This window comes from Tamandua tetradactyla, chromosome X (genome assembly GCF_023851605.1).
Source record: "Tamandua tetradactyla isolate mTamTet1 chromosome X, mTamTet1.pri, whole genome shotgun sequence".
In the NCBI taxonomy this organism is placed as follows: domain Eukaryota; kingdom Metazoa; phylum Chordata; class Mammalia; order Pilosa; family Myrmecophagidae; genus Tamandua; species Tamandua tetradactyla.
In genome coordinates, this window is record NC_135353.1 from 30,009,529 (window position 1) to 30,030,245 (window position 20,717).

The 20,717-nt window shown below is 40.0% G+C and overlaps 1 protein-coding gene and 1 long non-coding RNA gene across 4 annotated transcripts in view; one reads left to right on the plus strand and one right to left on the minus strand.

Moving 5' to 3' along the window:
- The window catches only part of LOC143670352 (uncharacterized), a 160,364-nt gene extending 153,583 nt beyond the window's left edge, over window positions 1–6,781 (minus strand). The window contains exon 1 of the long non-coding RNA XR_013169330.1: window positions 6,538–6,781. This is a non-coding gene — a long non-coding RNA (uncharacterized LOC143670352). The remainder of the gene's footprint in view (window positions 1–6,537) is intronic.
- MBNL3 (muscleblind like splicing regulator 3) overlaps window positions 5,232–20,717 on the plus strand; it is a 117,932-nt gene continuing 102,446 nt past the window's right edge. Inside the window, exon 1 of one of the 3 annotated variants that reach the window (XM_077145089.1) lies at window positions 5,232–5,389. Coding sequence is in view for 1 of the 3 variants with exons in the window: in XM_077145090.1 (XP_077001205.1) it covers window positions 6,176–6,181 (6 nt within the window). In the remaining 2 variants the exon portion in view is untranslated. Of the gene's footprint in view, window positions 5,390–6,136; window positions 6,182–6,258; window positions 6,410–20,717 lie in introns of those variants that run through there. The other 2 variants (XM_077145090.1, XM_077145087.1) reach the window with 2 other exon arrangements.

Below are 20,717 nucleotides of genomic sequence, written 5' to 3' on the forward strand. Positions count from 1 at the left end.
ACTTTACCACCAAGGAAACCCCTGGTACTGTGTCAAATATTAGAGACACCCAAATCAGTAAGTCAAGCCCTTGATCTTGAGGCTTGTTCTTCTGAAGCTTATGTATGCAGTGGAGAGGCTTAGCCTACCTATAGGTATGCCTAAGAGTTACTTCCAGAGGACCTCTTTTGTTGCTCAGATGTGGCTTCTCTCTCTCTCTAAGCCCATCTCTGCAAGTGAAACCACTGCCCTCCCCCCTATTTGGGACATGACATCCAGGGGTGAAAGTCTCCCTGGCAGCAGGGGAGATGACTCCCAGGGATGAGCCTATCCCTGGCACCATGGGATCAACAATGCCATCCTGACCAAAAGGGGGAAAAGAAGTGTAACAAGTAAGGTGTCAGTGGCTGAGAGTCCAAATAGAGTCGAGAGACTACTCTGGAGGTCACTCTTAGACAGACTTCAAGTTAGATATTACTACCTATCATACCTTGCCAAACTCCAACCAACACCATTCCAGCCAATCCTAAAGAATACCTAGGGTGTTAAATAAGATCGTACAAAGGTTCCATGCAATAGGGTAGCTTTCCAGAAACCTACAATGTCCAGATAAGTCCCTGGACCAGATAAGTCCTGAAATGCAGAGGGACCAGCCTCTCCAGAACATCAAGTACTTCCACCCTCTATATCATATTACCGAGAGCCTCTTCCAACATGAAAAAATTAGAATGGGCATAGCCCGAATACCCCTAAAGAGTGTGAGAAAAATCAGAGGTGATGGTGGAATTATACAGAGAAGGTAGGGTTTAATAAATGAGTATGATTGCTTAATCATTATATTGATATTTCTTTTAGTCTCCAGTGTCATAGATCAGCCAGAATTAAAAACCTAAAAATGTGGATTTGTAACCCATACTAGACTCTGAAATCTGTCCTACAACTAATTGCTGCGATGTGCTTTGAAATTTATTGCTTTTTCTGTATGTTATTTTTCACACAAAAAATTTTGATTGTGATGGTAAATGCACAGCTATATAATGCTATCGTGATCCATTGATTGTACACTTTGGATGATAACATGGTATGTGAATATATAATATATCAATAAAAATTAATAATTTTAAAAAAAGATCAAAGGAGAAGGTACAGTTATAAAAGAGAAGATTGGATTTAACAAATGATTATGACTCCTGAGTCATTATATTGATATTTCTTTTAGTATCCAGTGTCCTGGAGAGGTCAGAAGGAAAAACCTAAAACTGTGGAACTTTAACTCATACCAAACTCTGAAATCTGTTCTATAACTATTGTCGTGGTATGCTTTGAAATTTATTGCTTTTTTGTATATATGTTATTTTCACAATAAAAAAAATTTTTAAATAAAGCACAGGCCCTGCTATTAGAGAGAACTGACTTTGAATCCTGGTTTTGCCACTTGTAGCTTTGTGACTTTGGATAAACCTCACTTTCCTTATCTGTAATATGGCGGTATAATAACAATTATGTGCAGGGATTGTTATGGGTAATAAATGAGATAATGTGGGAATAGTGCTTAGTAAAATGCCTGGCATGGAGTAGTTCCACATTAAATGGTTGCTATTATAATTATCATGCTCCTAAGTGAGAATAGCCCGTGTTTTTCTTTTCTGTATCATTCCTACAATTTGTATAGTTCTTACTTTTTTTTGGTATCATTTGTACCTGTATCACTTCGCCACATTTCCTCTGGAGGACAATTTTGAGAAATATATGATATTTTCAGTAAATACTTGGGAATAATTTGCATAAAATACTCTTCAAATTCTTGGGAAAAAATTGCCTTGTAAATCCATTGGGCCCAGGTGTGTTTTGGTGGATGTGGCTCTTTAATATTTTTTCCCCGTATTTATTAGAATATGCCTCGATGATTCTGACAATTTTGTCCGTACGACAGAGAAACCAGAGTTTCAGAAATTTTCGCTCTAACATGGGAAATATTTATGAATTTATTATTCACGCTTGAAATAAGTCTGACATTCAACTAGTTACTGGATTGCCTTATCATCTTTTCTGCTGTAAGAAATACAACCAGCAGCAGCATTTTACAAAGAGGTTATCTTGGAAGCCAACATTTATCCATTTATTTGATTGTCTACACCTTTTTAATAAAAAGATTCTGCTTTTTTTTTTCTAATTATTTAATTGGGCACTGCGTAAACGCCAGAGTCAAACTCCCAGCTCTAAATGGAAAAAAAAACCTTTTTAGAAATGAAAGAATGATCAGTGACAGTAGCTATTCAACCACCCTTACTTAAATCGCCAGATGCTTCTGCATGGAATGACCACAATGGCTGCGGCGCGCTATAGCTTAGGGAACCATAGTTAGAACAGAACAGTAGGGAATAGCACATGGAAAATAGGCAGGTGAGAATAATTCCACAGGTTCAAAAAAGGAGGGCGATCGTTCACCTTTTGCCTACAGCCTGGTCCTGCCCATACGTCCAATAATGCACACTTTTTTCAAAGAATATTAAAAAATTATGTGTCTTAGCGGAGGAGTGAAAGGATGATTCTGACAGAATATACTAAGAGCAAAAAACCCTTTGCAAAACCATGGTACACTGATATCAGAGAGAACTTAATTTTCACTTATCTGGCATCTTTAAAAACATAGCAATATTTGCTTGGCTGTGGATTACAATAATCCTTTTGTTCCTAAACCATTACATAACTTTTAGAATTCTTTCCTGCATCAGTCAAAGGTAATTATATTTATTAGACGAATGTGCCTCTTGAGAGGCTGGTACATCCTTATCCTATGTTTTTTTATGCGTAAATGTCCATTTCAAGCATTAAAGACATAGCTACCGCATAGCTCCCTAAGGTGTGCTTAAATATTCACTGACAAGCTTCTATTTGGATGGCTGGAGGAGAGGGACAGGTCCCAAACTTTAAATTCAAATGTTGCAAAACACAGAATTTTGAAGATATATCAGAAATAAGGAGGAGTGATCCTGAAACTATCCCAAAACGCCACAGGGAAACAGGTATAGGCATTCAGACACATTATGTGCATACGTTATTTTAAGAACTCATCCAGTGTAGCAGTTAGTACATAACTATATTTTCCTGGGTCCTGTCCCCAATCATGCCTAAGCGGAAGAACAGAAGAAAAAATTGGGGATAGCTCTAACCACTCTACTAAAGTGGAAAGCAATTCCAAGGTCAGTCCACCCCAGATAGCAAATGGGCCCTTTAAAAATGCTGGGGGGAGGGAACAGCAATTTCCTACTACCTTTGAAAACACTCCTGAGTGGTTTGGTGTCAAAGAAATTTGCTTACCTTCACTTGTGGTGGTCATACCACCCTGGATAAAAGAAAAGCAGTTTACTAGGTTAAAATTTGTTTATAAGACTGCTCTTCCCTCCAGTATAGGGGGAAAAAAAAGGAGAAAAATAAAGTGCCATTTACAATTTTCACTGACCAGAAATTTCAAATAAGGTGCAATGTTGAAGCTATACTAGGCAAAGAACTAACAAAATAATCTAATTATGACCTTACATTTATTATGAAACACTTATTTCAGCAACTCATTAACAATAAAATAGAGGTAGTTTGTGTGGAATCACGGAAAGCCAGCGTGTCCTAAAGGAGATATGTCTTGCAATGGTAGACAGAGGTAAGAGACCTCATGTTGATCCAAGTTATGTTTCATATAAAGATTTCTTTGTTGACTCACTGCCATAACAGTTTCTCATTTGTTAGATCACTGGGTATACAGAGTTATATAATTCAGCTTTGCTGGTCTCTCCAGTGTACTCTGGTAGACAACACATTCTACTTTTAATTGTGGGCGTTCCTGGGCTGCCAAAGCCACTTCCTATATGCCAGATGAATTTGACTTTTAGAGACTTGCAGGTAATTTAGCAAGTTTGAAGGGAGCTGCGGAGAGATGATTAGGAACAAGAGCTTTTCCTCCTTCCTTTGTTTTTCAAGTAACTAGAAAATTCTGCCCTCTGTTCTACCCATTTATAAAAATTATCAGACACTGCCCCTGCACATTGCTCTGATAACTTTCACAATACTTTTAAAATGCCATTGGGGGGTTTACTCAATTATTTGAAGGACAGTCTATACCCAGTTTTCCCCTCCCAACCATTATGATCATGATCCTATTATCTTACATTTAACAAACAGAGATTGATTTCTTGCCTAAAATTAGCTTGCTTAAAATTAGCTAGAGAATTCTAGCAGAATTAAAAAGTATAATTAGACCGAGAATTCACTCCACTCCTCAACCTAACTGCTGTTTAAACGTCTCCTGCAATGCTTTTGCACTTTCTGCAGAGCAGGTAGAACTCTGTGCTCTGGTGAAGCTGTTCCCTGCAGGAAAGAAACCCATGAATTACTATGAGCTTGTCTCCGCGTTCCCGCATATGCATGTGCTATCAACTACAATTGTCCTCGTAAAATTAAATAAAAGCACGCGTTTATTATTGTGGGGCTCCAATTAAGGGACAGCTGGTGTTCCTATTACACTTGCATTAAATTAAAACTTGTAATTTAGCTGTCCAGATGACGCTTTTTAATCAAAATATAAAATTGCATGTGTTTTATCCATTTCCTATTGAAAAGGATTTGGAACCTCACCTCAGGGCTTCTCCTACCCTTTAAACTTCTTTGAAGAAGAGGAACTATTGGCATTGATCAACATTTCCCTCTCTGAAGTTCCTAAAGTAAAATAAATAATCAGGGCATTTATAGAAGGGAGAAGACCTGGGAAGACAGCTGATATTTTTGTTGTTGTTTTGCCTGCAGTGAGTCGTTATATTTCTCGATTAAGGCCAGTTTTGAAATGACCTATCTCACCTCACCTGTGGTTTATCTGCGTACAGCGCACGCCGCATTTCTCTTTGGCACTTCAGTCCCTGAAACGGTAGAAACTTTGCTTTCCACCTCCTACCTCCACCCCCCTCCCCCGCCTCCCCGCTTCCCAGGGGGTGTGTGCGTGCTGTGCTTATTTTCGCTTTTGTAAAATCTTAGCGGTATGATTTGCCTTCCCATCTCTTAATAATGCAATGACTAGCAGTTGCTACGGGGGGCTGGGCCACCGGGTTTGGGGGAGGGGGGCGAGGCACCACACCCCCAGAGAATAAAGCCCGCGCCGCGCTCTCCTAGAGCCGTGCACGAGTGAACGAACCACACAAAGAATTACTTCGCGACGAAACAGCGCCCAACAGGAAGAAAGTGCCAGCACTCGGAGCGTGATTAGGAGCGCGACTTTTTGGCGCTCTTTGGGAGCAGCGTGAAGGAGGCAGACTGCAGACTGAGTCACGGCGTGGTCGCCGGAGTCCGGGCAACACGCGGCCGGGGATTCCCGCCAGTCCCGCAGCCCCAAGTCAGAGCTGGGAGCAGGCGCTCGCCGAGCCAGGTGAGGTTGGCTGCGGTGGCGGTGGCCGTGGCGGTTTCGGACATGCGGAGCTACCTGGCCGGGGCCGGCGGGGCGGGGCGGGGCCGGACGCGGCCGAGGGCGGCCGCGCGAGTCCGCTTCCAATCCCCGAGCTCCGGCTGCCCGCGCGCGGCTCGATTGCTCGGCAGAGTTTTCGCGCGAGTTGCGGTTTCGGCGGCCAAAGCCCCCGGACTGAGATCCATCCCCTCCGCGCGCGCGCGCGCGGTATCCCTCGCACTCGGTCTGTGAGCGGCGGCCCGGGCGCCCGGGCCTAGGTTGCCCGGGGGGAGGCGGACTCGGAGAGGGGACGAGGGGTGGAGGGCAGCGGCCGGGGTACAGGGTAGGTCTCTGGCTAGGGCCGGGCGGGGTCCGGGCCGGGGTTGCCATGGCAGCTGCTGGCCCGGGCTGGAGCCCCACGCCCGCCCGCCGCGGGGAGCTGGGGAGCTCAGAGGTGAGCTCCGAGTGGACTGAACCAAGAGGACAGGAGAAGGGGGGAGGGCCGCGCCGGTCCCCTCGCCACCCTCCCAGCCCGCCGGCCTGCAGCGGGAAGGGTGCACCCGCGTAGTCACGGAAGGAAACATTCTTTGCTCCGGGCCTCAGAGGAGACTTGCAGAAGCGTCGGGGTGACAGGGGGAGGGGAGAGGGCAGCGGCGGGCTTTTCGCTTCTGTCCCCGCGTCGGCGTGTGCGTGTGCGTACTTCTCCGCTTGACATTTTATACCCCACAGCGGCGGGCTTGGAACTGGATAGCACGTCCCGGCCATGAAGTTATGGAGGTGGGGCGGGCTTTAATTGCTTTATATCTAATGATTTCAGGAGCCTCGCTTTAAAATGGCGGCATTCAGTAGACACCCCTGCTAAGGCTCTCCCAGCTCCGGGGCCACCACGCGCAGCGCTGCTTTTGCGTCTGCCGCTAACAGATGGCATGTGCCGCTGTCGCTGCCCCTGCCATTGCTGCCGAGAGCGCGGCCCCGTAGTCTCTGGGTTTGCGCAAGCAGCCTAAGGTAAGGTTGGAGATCACTTGGGATATGTGAGAGTGGCTGCCTTTCTAAGAAGCCCGACGGGGAAAGATGCCTTTTAAACTTCAGTTTTCAAAATGGCAAATGGAAAGAAAAGTAATTCTGCAACTTACTTTGTTGTGATTCTAGCGTCTGGGTCTTCTTCCCTCCTGTTCTTTTCTCCCTCCTCCTCCTTTTTTCTTCCTTCTTTCTCCTCCTTTCTTCTTTTCCCCTCCTTTTAGCAATTTAAAGGAACTCCTTGCATGGACATCTCATCAACAAATGCTTGTAACAAACTAATTTCCCCGTTTTCGTGCGATCTCTTGAGCAGTGCCACAGCTTGGAATCATGTCACTTCCCGCCCTGGAGCCGCGTATTTGGGCAGCTTTCCTTACTACCGGAATCTGGCGAGCAGGCGGATAGTTAGCTTTTTAGGAGATTATTAAAAGGGGAACTTTCGTTTTTCTCACAGAATAAGCTTTTATGGTACGAAAACGAAATTAAGCCAAGCCAAGTAAGTTGATATCTGGGTGGTTCATTGATATAGTTTTATTATTACTGCCGTAGACCTACTGTGTGTTTTGTGACTGTTGTCTGTGGATTGGTGTATTTAGATCCAACAGTGAGGGTGAATTTAATGTGTGGCCCTAATTAGGGTAGTGGGTTTTCAGGAGTCTATTCCTGCCAGATGTTCTTAAATCGCTGTTTGTGGATTGGGGAGGCATTCCTGCAGCCTCCTTCTATGGGAAAATATCAATAAAAACGAGACTATTCCAAGATTTGATGTTGAAATGGTTACTAATTTTTCATTTAATTTTAATGTAATCCATGTCTTTGCGTGATTGCTGATATAGTGGTTGGAAAACAGACTTGTTATAGCTGACAGATGACTAGACATCAAAGCTTAACAGAGTTGATAGTTTTTTTTGTTTTCCTGATGAAAGGCCTGTTTACACTGAGGCTTATCAGAGACCTTGAATTTTCCTAGTTATATTCACTTTTCCTTTTCTGCTTATGCAAATCCAGTTCTCAATTTTTTAAAATGTAATTTTTTTCCTAGTGAGCAGTACTTTGGGGGATGCTTTCACCTTTATTAAAACTTCCCTAAACATAGTCGAAAGTGGCTTTTGCCCATAGCCCTCCTGGTATTCTACCTCTGTTCATTTCTCCCAAAGCAGTAAAAGCTACTTGACTGGCAGAGTCTTCTCCTATTAAAGTTAGTGTCTAGGAAGGGGAAAAAATGATTTTGCCATCTGTTAAAGCACAGTGCAGTTTACCTGCCTTGGTCCTGTAGTCTACCTAGAAACAAAAACCTGAACTTCTTACAATGGAACTTACTATGTAATAAAAGCTTTCTGTCAGTTTTTCAGGATTTTGTGAATTGTGAGAAACGTGGTGCAATTTGTTCTTTCACATTTGAAAGGAGAGCTTCTGCAAGTAGAGCAAAACATTCTTCCATTTTAGGTAGGGAGGGGCGGGGTGGGGCGTGGCAGAAAGTAACTTACCCCATTTTTAGTGATCCCATACTCAGATCCTAGTTCAGTAGTAGCCTTTGCTTCTGGATGCAGTGTCTTGCTGCTGAATGACTGTAGACCAAATGCATTCTCTTTATGAAAAATGTGCAAATACTAAACCTTAAGGCCAGAATAGACAAGCTAAACGGGTGTAAGAGACATTGGGATTCAATTTTGCCAGTTAACATTCTGCTGTCTCATATAGTGATGAGATGGGAGAACTTGTATGGAAATAAAAGTGAAGAAATTGTTAGAAAAAAGTATTATGAGAGACTTGATATAGTGTTGGGCTAGGGGTGGTGATTACGTGCTTTGCTCTGCTTCTAAGAGCTACTTCATTTCTCTAATTTCCTTTCCTGGTTTAGGCACTCATAATACTTCCCAAGACTATTATAAAATATCTTTTTTTTTCCGTCTACTGTCCACTCCAGGCATTTCACAACAACTACTTTGTAAGGGGGATAAAACCTATGATTATGACTTGGGAACCAAAGTATCTTTGGCATTCCTTTGCACCCACCCACTACACAATGTTTTGCACAAAGTAGGTGCTTAATGTTGAATTAAAAAGAAAAATGGATGGCCTGTAAACTCAGCAGAGGAGCAGAGTTTGTACACACCTTTTAATTTAAACAGAAAGCATTTTTGTGCATTTGCATGTACTTAAAAGTTTAAGATAGATTAGAATGTATAGCCCCCTAACTACCTGCATTTTATTTGCATCACATGGGATTTCTTGCCTGGCATTATACTTCTAGACTCTTGTCCTTCATCCTTTCAACCAGTAGATGTATTCTTATCTAACTCTGCAGTATGAGAAAGTAATCACAGCAATGTGGGTAAAAAAAAAAAAAAGATTTTGTCTTTTGAGTGGCTGTTCAGTGCTACATGTGTTGGCACAGTGGCGGTTTCTCTGCTGTTGTGTTGATATTGAAAATATAGTTGAGGTATGACTTTGTTCTCTATCTTTATTTGTGTGTGTGTGTGTGTGTGTGTGTGTGTGTGTGTGTGGCCGTGTGGGGGCAGGGTGGTGGTGAGAAGCCCTAAAGTGATGAAGATTTTCATGAATTTCTTTCTCAAAAATTTCTTTTCCTTCTTGCATAGGATAAATTCAGAGGTGGCAGGATTTTTCAGCTTTGAAGTAAATAATGTTGTGATAGGATTACAAACCAGGGCTGGGAACATAGCGGGCTAGAATAAATTACAGTTCATGTTTGACAAGTAATCTGATCCTGTAATTAAAGGCAGATAATAGTGACTGCCACGTTAAAAGGATCAAGTATCCGAAAGAACATGCAGGCTACATTCACCTTTAACTTCATCAGGGATCGTCCCTGCTGTTGAGTTTTCTTATTACGATGTCTAATAAGTTGAACCAATGGATTTCCTTCTTTTATAAATGTATGTGCTGTCAAGAAAGTAGGAATCAGAAGTTATATTTCTTTGTGGACGTTTTGTGGTTCTCCATAGGTGTGATACAGCTCTCTTTTAAAAAGCAGCCTGGGCCTCAGATAAAACAAATTAGCCGTTGGTTTTGTTTTGTTTTTTCCTTAAGAAAATAAACCGTGTCTGCAGGCAAGTAATTTGTCAGTCAACCAACTAACCAGCAAACAGAAATTATGACCAAAAAAAGCACAATTAGATCTGTATTAAGGTGAGCTTTCAGATCTTAAGGAAACCAGAAGGATCCCTGTATCCTTCTCTCTCTCTGAATGGTTATCTATTGCCTTAAGACAGCCAAAGGACTGCTTTGAGAATTAGGATAAATAAGGTATCAATTACCTTATCAGGTGTTAATGACAGCCATGTGACCTAAAAGGGATCAGAAAAGCTTTTTTTCCCCCCAGGTCATTCTACTAAAGAGACGATGTCAATCCATCATTTACCCATCTAGTGGGTATTAAATTGGGTGACAGTGTTTTAAAATATTGATTGGGAAAATAATAGAATCTGGGAAGAGGGACCTTATCATTTTTATTTGAAAAATAAAGATACTCCCAAGTTTTCAGGGTCCCTGCCACCCAAAGCAAGTGTGCACAAGTGTGAAAATTAGTGGTTGATTTAGAATAATTTATACAGCTAGCATTGATTTCTTCCTGGAAAATTATAGAAAACTACCTGTTTTTTAATAGCATTCTTCCAGTTCTAAGAATCAAAGGGGGGAAAGTTTACAATTAAGCACAATAAATATTTGACATAAGTTAATTTTTTCTTTGAAGCTGAGGAAAGGAGCCAGGACTGTGAATGTTCAAATGTAGTCATGTAACTTACAGAAAAGGGCTGTTCTGCTGAGAACTCAAGAAGAAGCAAAAATGAAATGAGGCTTATTTTAATTGTGTGTACGTATGTACGTTTGTTTGCGTGTTCTCCCTCCTTATGCATATGGTGCTTTTCAAGGAACTGAAACATGGTATCCCAGTACTCTTCATAACAGCCATGAGAGTGTTAAAAGTGTTAATAATAATAATAATAAAAAAGCCTGATTAGAGGTTTAGGAATCAATTAGGCATGCTTGTTAAAATATTATGTCCACTCTTTAGTCCCATTTCTATGAACATTAAATTGGCTCATGAATAGAAAGAGTGATTTGTTTCTGATTTTAGGTAAGAGTTTGCTTTATGCTTGCACAGTGAACTTGAAGGGCGGAGAAAGAAAGGGCCTCCAGATGAAAAACAAAGTCGGGAAAGAAATGCAGGGATGGGCACTAGAATTCTGGCAGCCTATTTGATATCCTTATGTCATGGGAGCATTTTAGGGAATGATGGTTTATTGGATCTTGTTTTCCCTTTCGGATCATTCAGATTGGACTAAAATTGTCCCCATCAGATTCTTTGACTCCTGAACTTCTCGGTCTTGCCTGCTACTGGTGTGAAGATCTGAGAAAGTTTTATTCCGGGTTATTCAAGTTTTTGTGAATCTAGGAATAACTCCTCCTTAGCCAGGTTATTGGGTCATCTTATCTCACATCCCAGTGCTTGGCATATAGTAGATACTCAGTAAAAGTTTGTTGAACAAATGGAAGAATAAATTAGCCTTTCTAACTTTTCCTTGCATTTTATGAACATTCTTCCTGTGATTTCAGATAGCATTATCTTTTTTTTTATTGACCAAAAGCCAGTAACAACAAACAGACTGGACACTAGGTCAAATGGAGGCCACAGTTAACAACTCCCTAACATGTCCAGAAAAAGCAGTAATGGCAGACTTTCAGCTGGGACCTCTAGGAATGGCCTAAAAGCCAGCTGCTATTTTTTGGTCTTCTGTAGTTACTTTGTGTATACCTCCCTCACATTCCATGGAAATCAGTCTTCAACACAAAGTTATGTAGAAATCATTCTTCACACCATTTCACTGGATTCAAAAGGAACAAAGTAAGAAATACTGTGACTCTGGTGCCTCATGACACACACACACACACACACACACACACACATATAGTTTAGCATATGACAAGGTCAAAGGAAAAAAAGTGAAAAAAAGGGACACTGGGAACTGTCTCAGTTTCAGTCAGGCAGTGATTACCCATTTAGAAGTTGAATTTGCATAGGCTTTTATTTACCAAGATACAGGTATGAAAAGCACCTCTTTTTACTGTCCCCAGAAAGCACAGTCCACACAGCTGAAGAGACAGGAACTGCCATTTCAGATCCACCAGAATTATCTTTTGTACCCAGAGGATCATCCATCTTTAGGTACAGCTTTCGCATTCTCTCCTTATGTGGCAGTATGAAGAAAACCAAACCAGGGGGTATGTTGGGGAGCCTGTTAGCAAAACGAGAGCGTAAAAGAATTAGAGAGCTTACATTTCACCTTTGTTTTGTAGTCGTCAACCTTTATGAGGGAAAACAAAACAGGACAAAACAAACGCACCGTGTATAATATTAGCTTGGGTATATATCCCATTCCTCAGTCATCTGCTCTACAAACAGAAAATCAGATTGTCACATAATAGTAACGTGGCTGCTTTATTCAGATTGGATTCATATACTACACAGTGCTTTTACTGAGTTCTACTTAAAAATAGACATATTCAACGAGATCCATGGCACCGTGACACCTCAGTGGGCCAAGTGTAAAGTTTGCATTTGACTTCTGAAAAGTAGGCGTTCAACAAATGGCCCGATTGTAGGCACTATTTTGTTAAAGGAGGCAATGGTATTTCTCAAAATTCGTATTGCCTCTGATGGATGAGGAGGCATGGGCAGGCTCCGGGAATCGAACCCGGGTCTCTAGCATGGAAGGCGAGCCTTCTACCAGTGAACCTCCGGTGTGCCCACTTTTTGGAAGTGATTTTGAAAAAAAAAAGAAACTTCCCCACTTGTTGATAGCAACTTTCCCCCTAAGCAATTGGACAGCATGAAGAGAAACCTCATTAGCTCACCCAGAAGTATGGAGTGAAAAATAGTGGACGTTATAGGGTCACGTTTTATTGTCTCAGGGCTTCAGCACACACGTCATTGGGGGCGGGGGGTGGGGGGCGCAGGGGCCGCCATGCCTGTGAAATCTGATCTGTTTCTTGAATGCCTTTAGCTGGCTCCCCAGCAGACCTCGGCTGTTTGATGAGCGCTTGATGAGCACTCGGCCGGCTTTCTGCAGCTAGCATTGGGGCTCTGCTCAGATTGACTGGTTCCCCAAAGGAGGGGCTTTTTTTGAGAAAGGCCTGAGATTTTGGCGGGACTTTTGGCTGATCGACTGTTTGCCCCTCTACCATTTGTTAATCCTCCTTCTCAGTGAGATAAACCTTTTTTTGGCCGGGCATGTATTTGGAACTACTGAGAACTTCAATGCAGCAATTATATGGGGGCAAATTGCTTTTACTTTCTGACTATGAAACTCTCCCTCCAAGGCTCTTTTTGATTGAGAAGTTGGCGGGCAGGAAGAAAATGTGGGGTAGGACTTGGCATTTCACAGTGCTGGAAAAAGACAAAAAATACCTCCATGTTTTGTGGAAAGTGATGATAATAATAATAACAGTAATAGGATCTATACTGTCGTTCCCTTTGAGTGCTCTTTTTTAATACATGCATGTCCTTGAAAGTTGTACAGGTTGGGTTAGCACATGGGTTGCGGCATGGTGAGAGACGGGAAAAACCACTCTAGAAGCTACCTCTCTGGCAAGTTGTTGTCTGTGGGTCTGTCACTAATCAGGTGCACAAAAATGGTGATTTTGAACATTGATCATAAATTAACAAGAAATTACAAGATTAATATATGATTCTAAACACTTATTTTTGCTTACATGATCCTATCCTTCCTATTTTTTAAAAAATGCAGTAGTTCAAGTAATTGGATGTGTGACCTGTGCTAAGTCATTTTGGGGGGGTGTAAAAGTTACATTTCTCACTTTCAAGCCTAGATCACATAATAGCCCTTCTTACTGCCCCCTCTCTCTCCCCAAAGAAATCTCCATAATATTTTTAGCCATCTAAGAAAACAGTTCAGACAGGATCTCAGGAACGGTGACAAGCAGAGACAGGAAACACTGATTGCATTGGTCTCCTTCATGACTTGGTAAGACCACGGCTGGTTGATTTGCTTTTAACTTCCTGTTTGGGGGCTACTTGGGTCAAAAGTAGCAGTGTTTTTCCACATAAAGATATTTTGCTTTATTCTGTAAGGTCACAATAAATCTGTCACTGGACTGCCTGTTTTGTATATTTTATGGACTGTATCATGTGGTTTGAGTTTAATTTGGAAGGCAGTACTTTTACAATCAAGACACTCCTACCCCCCCGCCTCTGATACACACACACACACACACACACACTACACACACACACACACACACACACGTAGTTTGGGGTCTGGTATTGCATGGGCCTTAGAAAGTTTATAGCTCTATTTACACAATAGTGATTGCTGAGGAGGGCATTTCCTGCCTGTTAATGACTGGTTGGAATGGCCAACAGTCCAAATCCTGGGAGAAAGGACCATTCATTAAATGCCACGAAGGGACCAGGCCACCTATGTCGCTTTTATCATGAAGTGGTGGGGAGAAGTGAAACCACATTCTTCCTTTTGAAGAGTACAAAGTAGTGTGGGAAGAGCTAGATATGACTGTTGTGCATCCTAGTATGGAGAATTGAACCTTTCATGACAGGGATCAGCTCACACTTTCTCATGTCATAGGTTGTCAAATCACAACTTGGCAGGAGGGGAATTTCCTTTCAGGTTCATGGGCCAGTAGAGAGGGGCCAAATAAAGATGAGGACCCAAGCTTGCCAAGTATTGACTGCCTAAAAATGCTCAACCCAGAAGTCATTACAGCTACATTAAAAAAAAAAAAAAGAAAGAAAACTAAGGTCACATGATTGAGTTTCCTAATTGGCTGATCATTACTAAAGTAGCAATAACTTAGGAATTGAATGAATGATCTCTCTTCAGGGTCAGTTTAGCAGGACACAAATTTTCCATTTTGATCCCTTGATATAAATGAAGCTAAATAATATGCATGAAGGGTGCTTTGCCTTTTGTGGAAGTAGCTTTGAGTACTGTAATATTGAACATTTAACCCAAGACATTCCCAGGAAACAGTTTTGTCCCCAGTGTAATTCTTGCCTGCTACAAAGCAGCTGAGGTGTGAAGAGTTTGGCACTGATTTAGAGCAAAAACAGATTAAGACAGAGGTTGGATTCCCATGCAGGAATTCCTGATTTTCTGGTCTGCCCTTAACTCCCTTAACTTCCTAAGCTTTTGATTTGCCAAACTGTTTATAAAAGATAAAAAAAAAAAACTCTGTTCTGAGGTCTTCAGTGTGTGCTTCTTCATAAGGGAAGTTGTATAACGTCTCCCCTTAACCCCCTACCCCCGAACTCAGCTTGGTCCTTTACCTTGAAAATATAATTTATTTCGTATCTTTCAGATTTGGCAGTGTGTGGGGGGAGGCAGGGACAGATAGATCTCTAAAGTATAGACAATCATTTACGGCCAAATGCCTGGATTTCTTCATGGGATTGAGTAATCTGTCCCATGCAGAACAAACTAAATATTAGGTTTCATTTTTGGGTCTGGCAAATGTCATCATATGCTTTTTAAATATTCAGTAATCCAGGGATTGCTGGGCATTGCCAGCTCACAAAAGTGAAAGGATTTTCTGAAGTTAAAACACTCTACAAAGGAACTATATACCAATTACTGTTGTTCTTAACAGATGAAGCCTCGAGCAGATATCTAAACAAAAAAGTGTCTGGATGATCTAAAATAGTTACATTTCAAAACATGAAATATAACTATTGAATGTTCTTGAGTTTGAATGTGAAAATTTTGTAAGAACATATTAAAAGACAATATTCTGACTTACAAAATGTTTTGGACTGAAAATCAACAAAGTTTCTCTAAGTGGATGTCCTATTAGCCTCAGTATTAAAGACTTAATATAATTAATACAGCTTCATATAAATAACAATTTAAAAACCTTACAAGTGCTTGTTCTAGGAGATTTAGTGCTCGCTTTCATCTCCTTGACATTATTATTTTGTTTAGTAAACCCTTTCTTTATAGGTTATCCAAAAATATATTTTAAGCTGGTTTGAGTTTAGTTACCACAGTCTGAACTAGTGGCATTGAAATTAATGAAGATTTATTCTATTGTATTTTCAGCCAGCAACACTACTTTGTGGTATTAGTAAAGCCTATTTGTTCTGTCATTGTAGTTTTCAAATGGCGAGCAACAACTCATTAGTGCATAATGAAATCAATTTAGTAGGTTGTGACTAATATTTCTTTCAAATAAAAGTGAATAGAATAGACAGTAAGAAAATATCAGAATGCATCATGTAGTGAGGTTAGACATTTCTGGTCAGACTTATTTCAGATTCATCCATATATGTACTGTTATGATGGAAAGGGTATTTCTAACTATTTGTTGCTGTCAAAAGGTTTATACGTCAGTGTTTTAACGGATGTTATTTTAAACTGGGTCAAAAATGTCTTTTTCCTCTGAATGATGTTGCTTAAGTACCTTGACTGTTAGGTAACTTCTTCAAATTGAGAAGTAAGGCATATTGTTATAAGTATGCTCTAAGGTCTAATATCTAAGGTATGTTGTAATCCAGAAGGGAGAAACTTTATGTGAACATTACGTATTTATTGAGTGGTGGTACTGAAATACAACACACAATAAATGAAGCTAGTAAGGAACCTAAAGTCAAAAAAAGGGTGTAATTTTTTTTATTAAAAATCTTGGGATGGTTCAGTTTGAGGTGTTACATTTCAAAAGAAGTGGTCAAAATAATTAAGTGAGTTTTAAAAATCCAACTTATTTTAAGGGGAGTTAATTGAAAGTTCAAAGAGCTCAAAAACTGATTTTGGTTTTTAAAAACGAAAATGGTCGTATTAAGAGAGTAAATGTCTGCAAGAAGAAAAGAAGCTGATACCTAAATAAATATAAATGAGCACATTTACCGTACATTGGAAGAAAACTTGAAGATAGCTAAATTTTTTCTACAATGATCAAAGGCATACATTGATGTGAATTTTAAAAATTGTGGGTGAGAGGCATAAGCTGAAAGTCTGTTAAATGCACCTTGGATATTAATGTTGAAATGATTGTACAAAAAAAAAAGACAACGTCCACATAGCTTTTCAAAATGATGTTTTGTACTGTTGAGAATTCAGCTCAGAAATAGTAAAAATATTTACTTGCATGTCCAGATGTAAGATTAGGAACTGAGTACAATCCATTAGGAGATTAGAAACATCCTTATAAGACTGGATAATTTGTGCATGTTCCTTCCTTTGAATTAAATAATTGTGTGAGGGGAGAAATAGTGCCCTCTGGGATACTATTGCATAGCCAGTAGAATTATAAGAATCTTGTTCCCCACCCCAACTCCAGTTTACTCCCATTGCCTTAAAACCCCTTTCTGCCACGGGCATGTTGACTTCAGGGTCTCTTCCTGTGGCCTTCCTTTAGTGCCTTAAAGCACTGCTGCTTTCCAACTCTGAGGAATTGAAGTGTAATTATTTTTTCAATCATAGACATTTAAACGTTAATCTTAAATTACTGCTCTGAAAATAAAATATAATCTCAGGTCTAATGAGTCGGTAACTAAACTCTGTGATTGTAAATGAGTTCTTATCTCCTGCCTCAGATAAACCACATTTAGAATTTATTAAGACCAGAAACAGACTTATGCATTTAACTGTGGTGTAATTAACAATCAATGATGAAATGAGTTGTAAAACAAATTAAGCATCATGATAAAGAATTAGACCATCACACACACACACACACACACACACATACACACACACGTATGCATTCTGTTCTCTATATCGCTCCATTCATGAGGATAAAAACTAAAAAATATTGATGGGTGAAACTGTGTATGTTACCAGATCCTGAAAGAGGCAGGCTTTAACTATTTCATATTCCTTTTGTTAGAGCTGTTTGAAAAGCAATAATCTGTATGTTTTAGGGCCAGAGGATACCATTGCATATGTTATCTATGTCACCATAAACAACATTTACAGAGTAACGTAAAGTTGGTGGACTAAGGTGAGGGCAATTTGAGTGTGAATTATTCAGAATTTTCAGCTGCAGCGAGCATGTGGTTGGTTGTGTGTTTTAGGCAAATGAAATTAGTCATTGCTTTGGGATTTCAGCTCCTGTTTTCAGATTAGCCTTCTGGGTTTTTCTCTTATGGAATACTTGGCAAATTAGTAGTGATAAATAAAAGTGATGTGAGAAGCCAACTACACCCCAAGCAGTTATCCATTTTGCATAGCATTCTAGCTTTTCTCCATCAGTTTGGGAAATATTATGAGATCTTACGTAACACACCTTCCAAATTACATTTGAACTATTAAAGAACTCAAGGCCTTTGGCGAATGAGTTCATTTTATTTATTATGAATGGAAATTTCCTTCAGGAGGCAATGAGACTGTGGGGGCAAGCTTTCTTCTATAAAGGAAGGAAGAAGGAAGGAAGGAGAGATGCAGGATTTGTTAGTCTTTTGCTTGGTAATCTCTTATATCACATTCCTCATTTTCATGGAATCCTGTCGGCTAGAAAAAAAGTTAAGATGCTATTGGGGTTGGAAGAGTTTTCCTTAACTGATAAAGGAGGAAAGCCTCTTGGTTACAAGAAATACAGCACTTTCTGGAGCCAGCAGTGGTTGGTATAAAGAAAACAAAAGCCTTGTCAACCAGGAGAGGCACTCTGGCTCATAGTCTTCATATTGGATAATGATTAAAACAAACAAACAAAAAAACCCTCTTGAAATGGCAGGTTGGTTTGTGTATTTGTTTTTAATTGAGAGTGAATTAGGTTTCCTTGGATACCTATAAGGGAAATCATGTGAAGCACACATCCAAACTTCTGATTCTTCATACTTTTGGTTTTCTACAGGAGGACACTCTTAGAAAATAGGAAGTCAGAAAACAAAACTAAGAGCCATTGTTTCAGTGTTTAGAGTCCTTTTCTGATTTGCTTGATATAAATAGTGGTATAGAATTTAGCCACATAAGATGTCTGAGGCTTAAAACTTCCCTTGATGCTTCCTTATGCTGGTAGGCAGAATGACAGATTGACTCTTGCTGCTCTTGGGTGGCAGGAAAACCAGCGTTTACAACCACCTTTACCTCCAGGAATGTATTATACTTTTAAAGCAATCTTAATATCTGTAGGTAGGGGGTTATATATAGGAATAAAATTTGAACCCCCATTTTCACACCCAATAAATTGCCCTATATAATAGGTGTTTATTCACAGTCAACTGACATTTATCAAATAATTGCTGTGTGCCAGATGCTTTGCTAGGTGTTTTCATTGTGTTATGACAAAATTTCATTTAGTCATAAAATACACTTGGTTATAGCCAGGCAAGTACTCTCTTTGGCATCTAATAGATGTCAGACTATAAATTTCATCTTCAGGACTTGCTCAGTTTTATATACAATCCTCTGCTCTTAAGCATCAATAATTTCTTCATTCTCTAATTACATTTTCTTTATCATTTATGAGATTAATCTCTCCCCTCTCCTGATAGAATGAGGGACTGGTAAATTGTGTTGCAGTGTGATAGGGGATACCAGAGGAAGAGAATTGAGTGAAAGTGCTGGTGAAACAGCCAGGTAGAAAAATCTAACATAGGCAGGATTATACTTGTCCAGAATGCAGAGAAAATAATTCAGGACGTTGGATGTCAATCTCAGCCCTTTGTGTGGCAAAGTCAGTTGGAGGAGAGCACCAAAAGGGGAGGAATCTTTCTCTAATGAGTCTTAGAAGCAAAGAGGCAAGAAAGTCTATAAGAGGGGAGGCTGTCAACATATGTCACAGAAATTACATAAATTGATGCCACTGGTTTTGGCATTTACAAAAAATCATTGGTGACGTTTGAGAGATCGGAAGCCAATTTGCAAGTGGATTAAGGAGTAAATGAAACATTGGGAAATGAAGGTGTTGAGATTTCTCTTTTGAGATATTTTATGATGAAGGATGAAAGATAATGCTAACTTCACAAGGCAGTAGGACCTAGAGAAGAAAGAGTTTTGTTGCTGTTTTCAGGGTAGGGGTGATTTGGATATGTGTACAGGCTGAAGAGAAGGGGCATTGTTGAAACAACCTGATCTTTGATCCTACTTTTTTTTTTGCATGGGCAGGCACCCAGAATCGAACCTGGGTCTCTGACATGGCAGGTGAGAACTCTGCCTGCTGAGCCACTGTGGCCTTGATCCCACTTTTACACATCGAATGTAGAATAGAAATGTCTGTAAATCAACAAATACGTATTGAGTGTCTACTTGAAGCCCTGCTTGTCCAGCATGTCTGTCAATATACACAAAGTTTTTTCATGCAACATGATTAAGTAATCTGTGCCAAACTCTGATGAGTCTGAGTTTTGGGTCTTGTTTATTCTTTTTACCCTTAAGGTGCCGGATTAAGTTTGTTGTGAAAGAACCTGGATAAGTTTGAACAAACAGACAGTGGAATTCAGCTAAAATAATAGATAAGATTGTTTTTACTTTATTGTTATTATTTTGTATGTTGTATGGCGGGGGTCACATTTCACTCTTTTTCCATGTGAGTATCCACTTATTGCAGCACCATTTGTTGAATTTTTGTTTGCTTGGTTTTTTGTTTGTTTGGAAAGTGCCTGGGCCAGCAATTGAACCCAGGTCTCCCGGATAAGATTGTTTTCAATCTTTTCACATCAGAGATAACACTGTGCTACTGAATTAATGAAAACGTGAATGACATATCTCTGTAGCTCAGGCTTAATGAAAAGGAAGCAGAGAATGGAGAATGCTATAAGAAATAACAAGGATAGTGAATATAACTACCAAGGATATAATTTTACTGTACTGTATGATCTGACTTTAGACCAAGATTCAGTTTCTTTTTTTCACAAAGTTAGAAATTTTAACATGGGGCAGCACCTTCCTTTCCTTATTGCATTTGGCATCTTTGAGTTTTTCTTGCATTTTATACTTTTAACATGTAATTGAAAAAAAAACAAACCTGAGGTTCAGTTTCAATTCCCCTTATTTAAAGTACCCTCCACATTCTTTCTTCTGGATGAACATGTTTTTGCCTCCTCTCTCTGAAGTTGATTATTGGTACAAAGTATGTCTAATTTAAGACTTGAATTTTAATCTCTGGGTAGATTTTTAGTAAAAAAGAAAGTGTTATTGCCTTGAATTTCTGCAGATCCCTTTTTACCCTGAAGAGGAAAATGACGCAAATTTTGCTGCATGTTGAAAAACTAAAGTCTTTGAAGTTATTGTATAGGTACTAATGATCTAAATCAGTATTTCCTAAGCTGTGTTTATTTTGCCACATGCTCCACTGGGGGAAA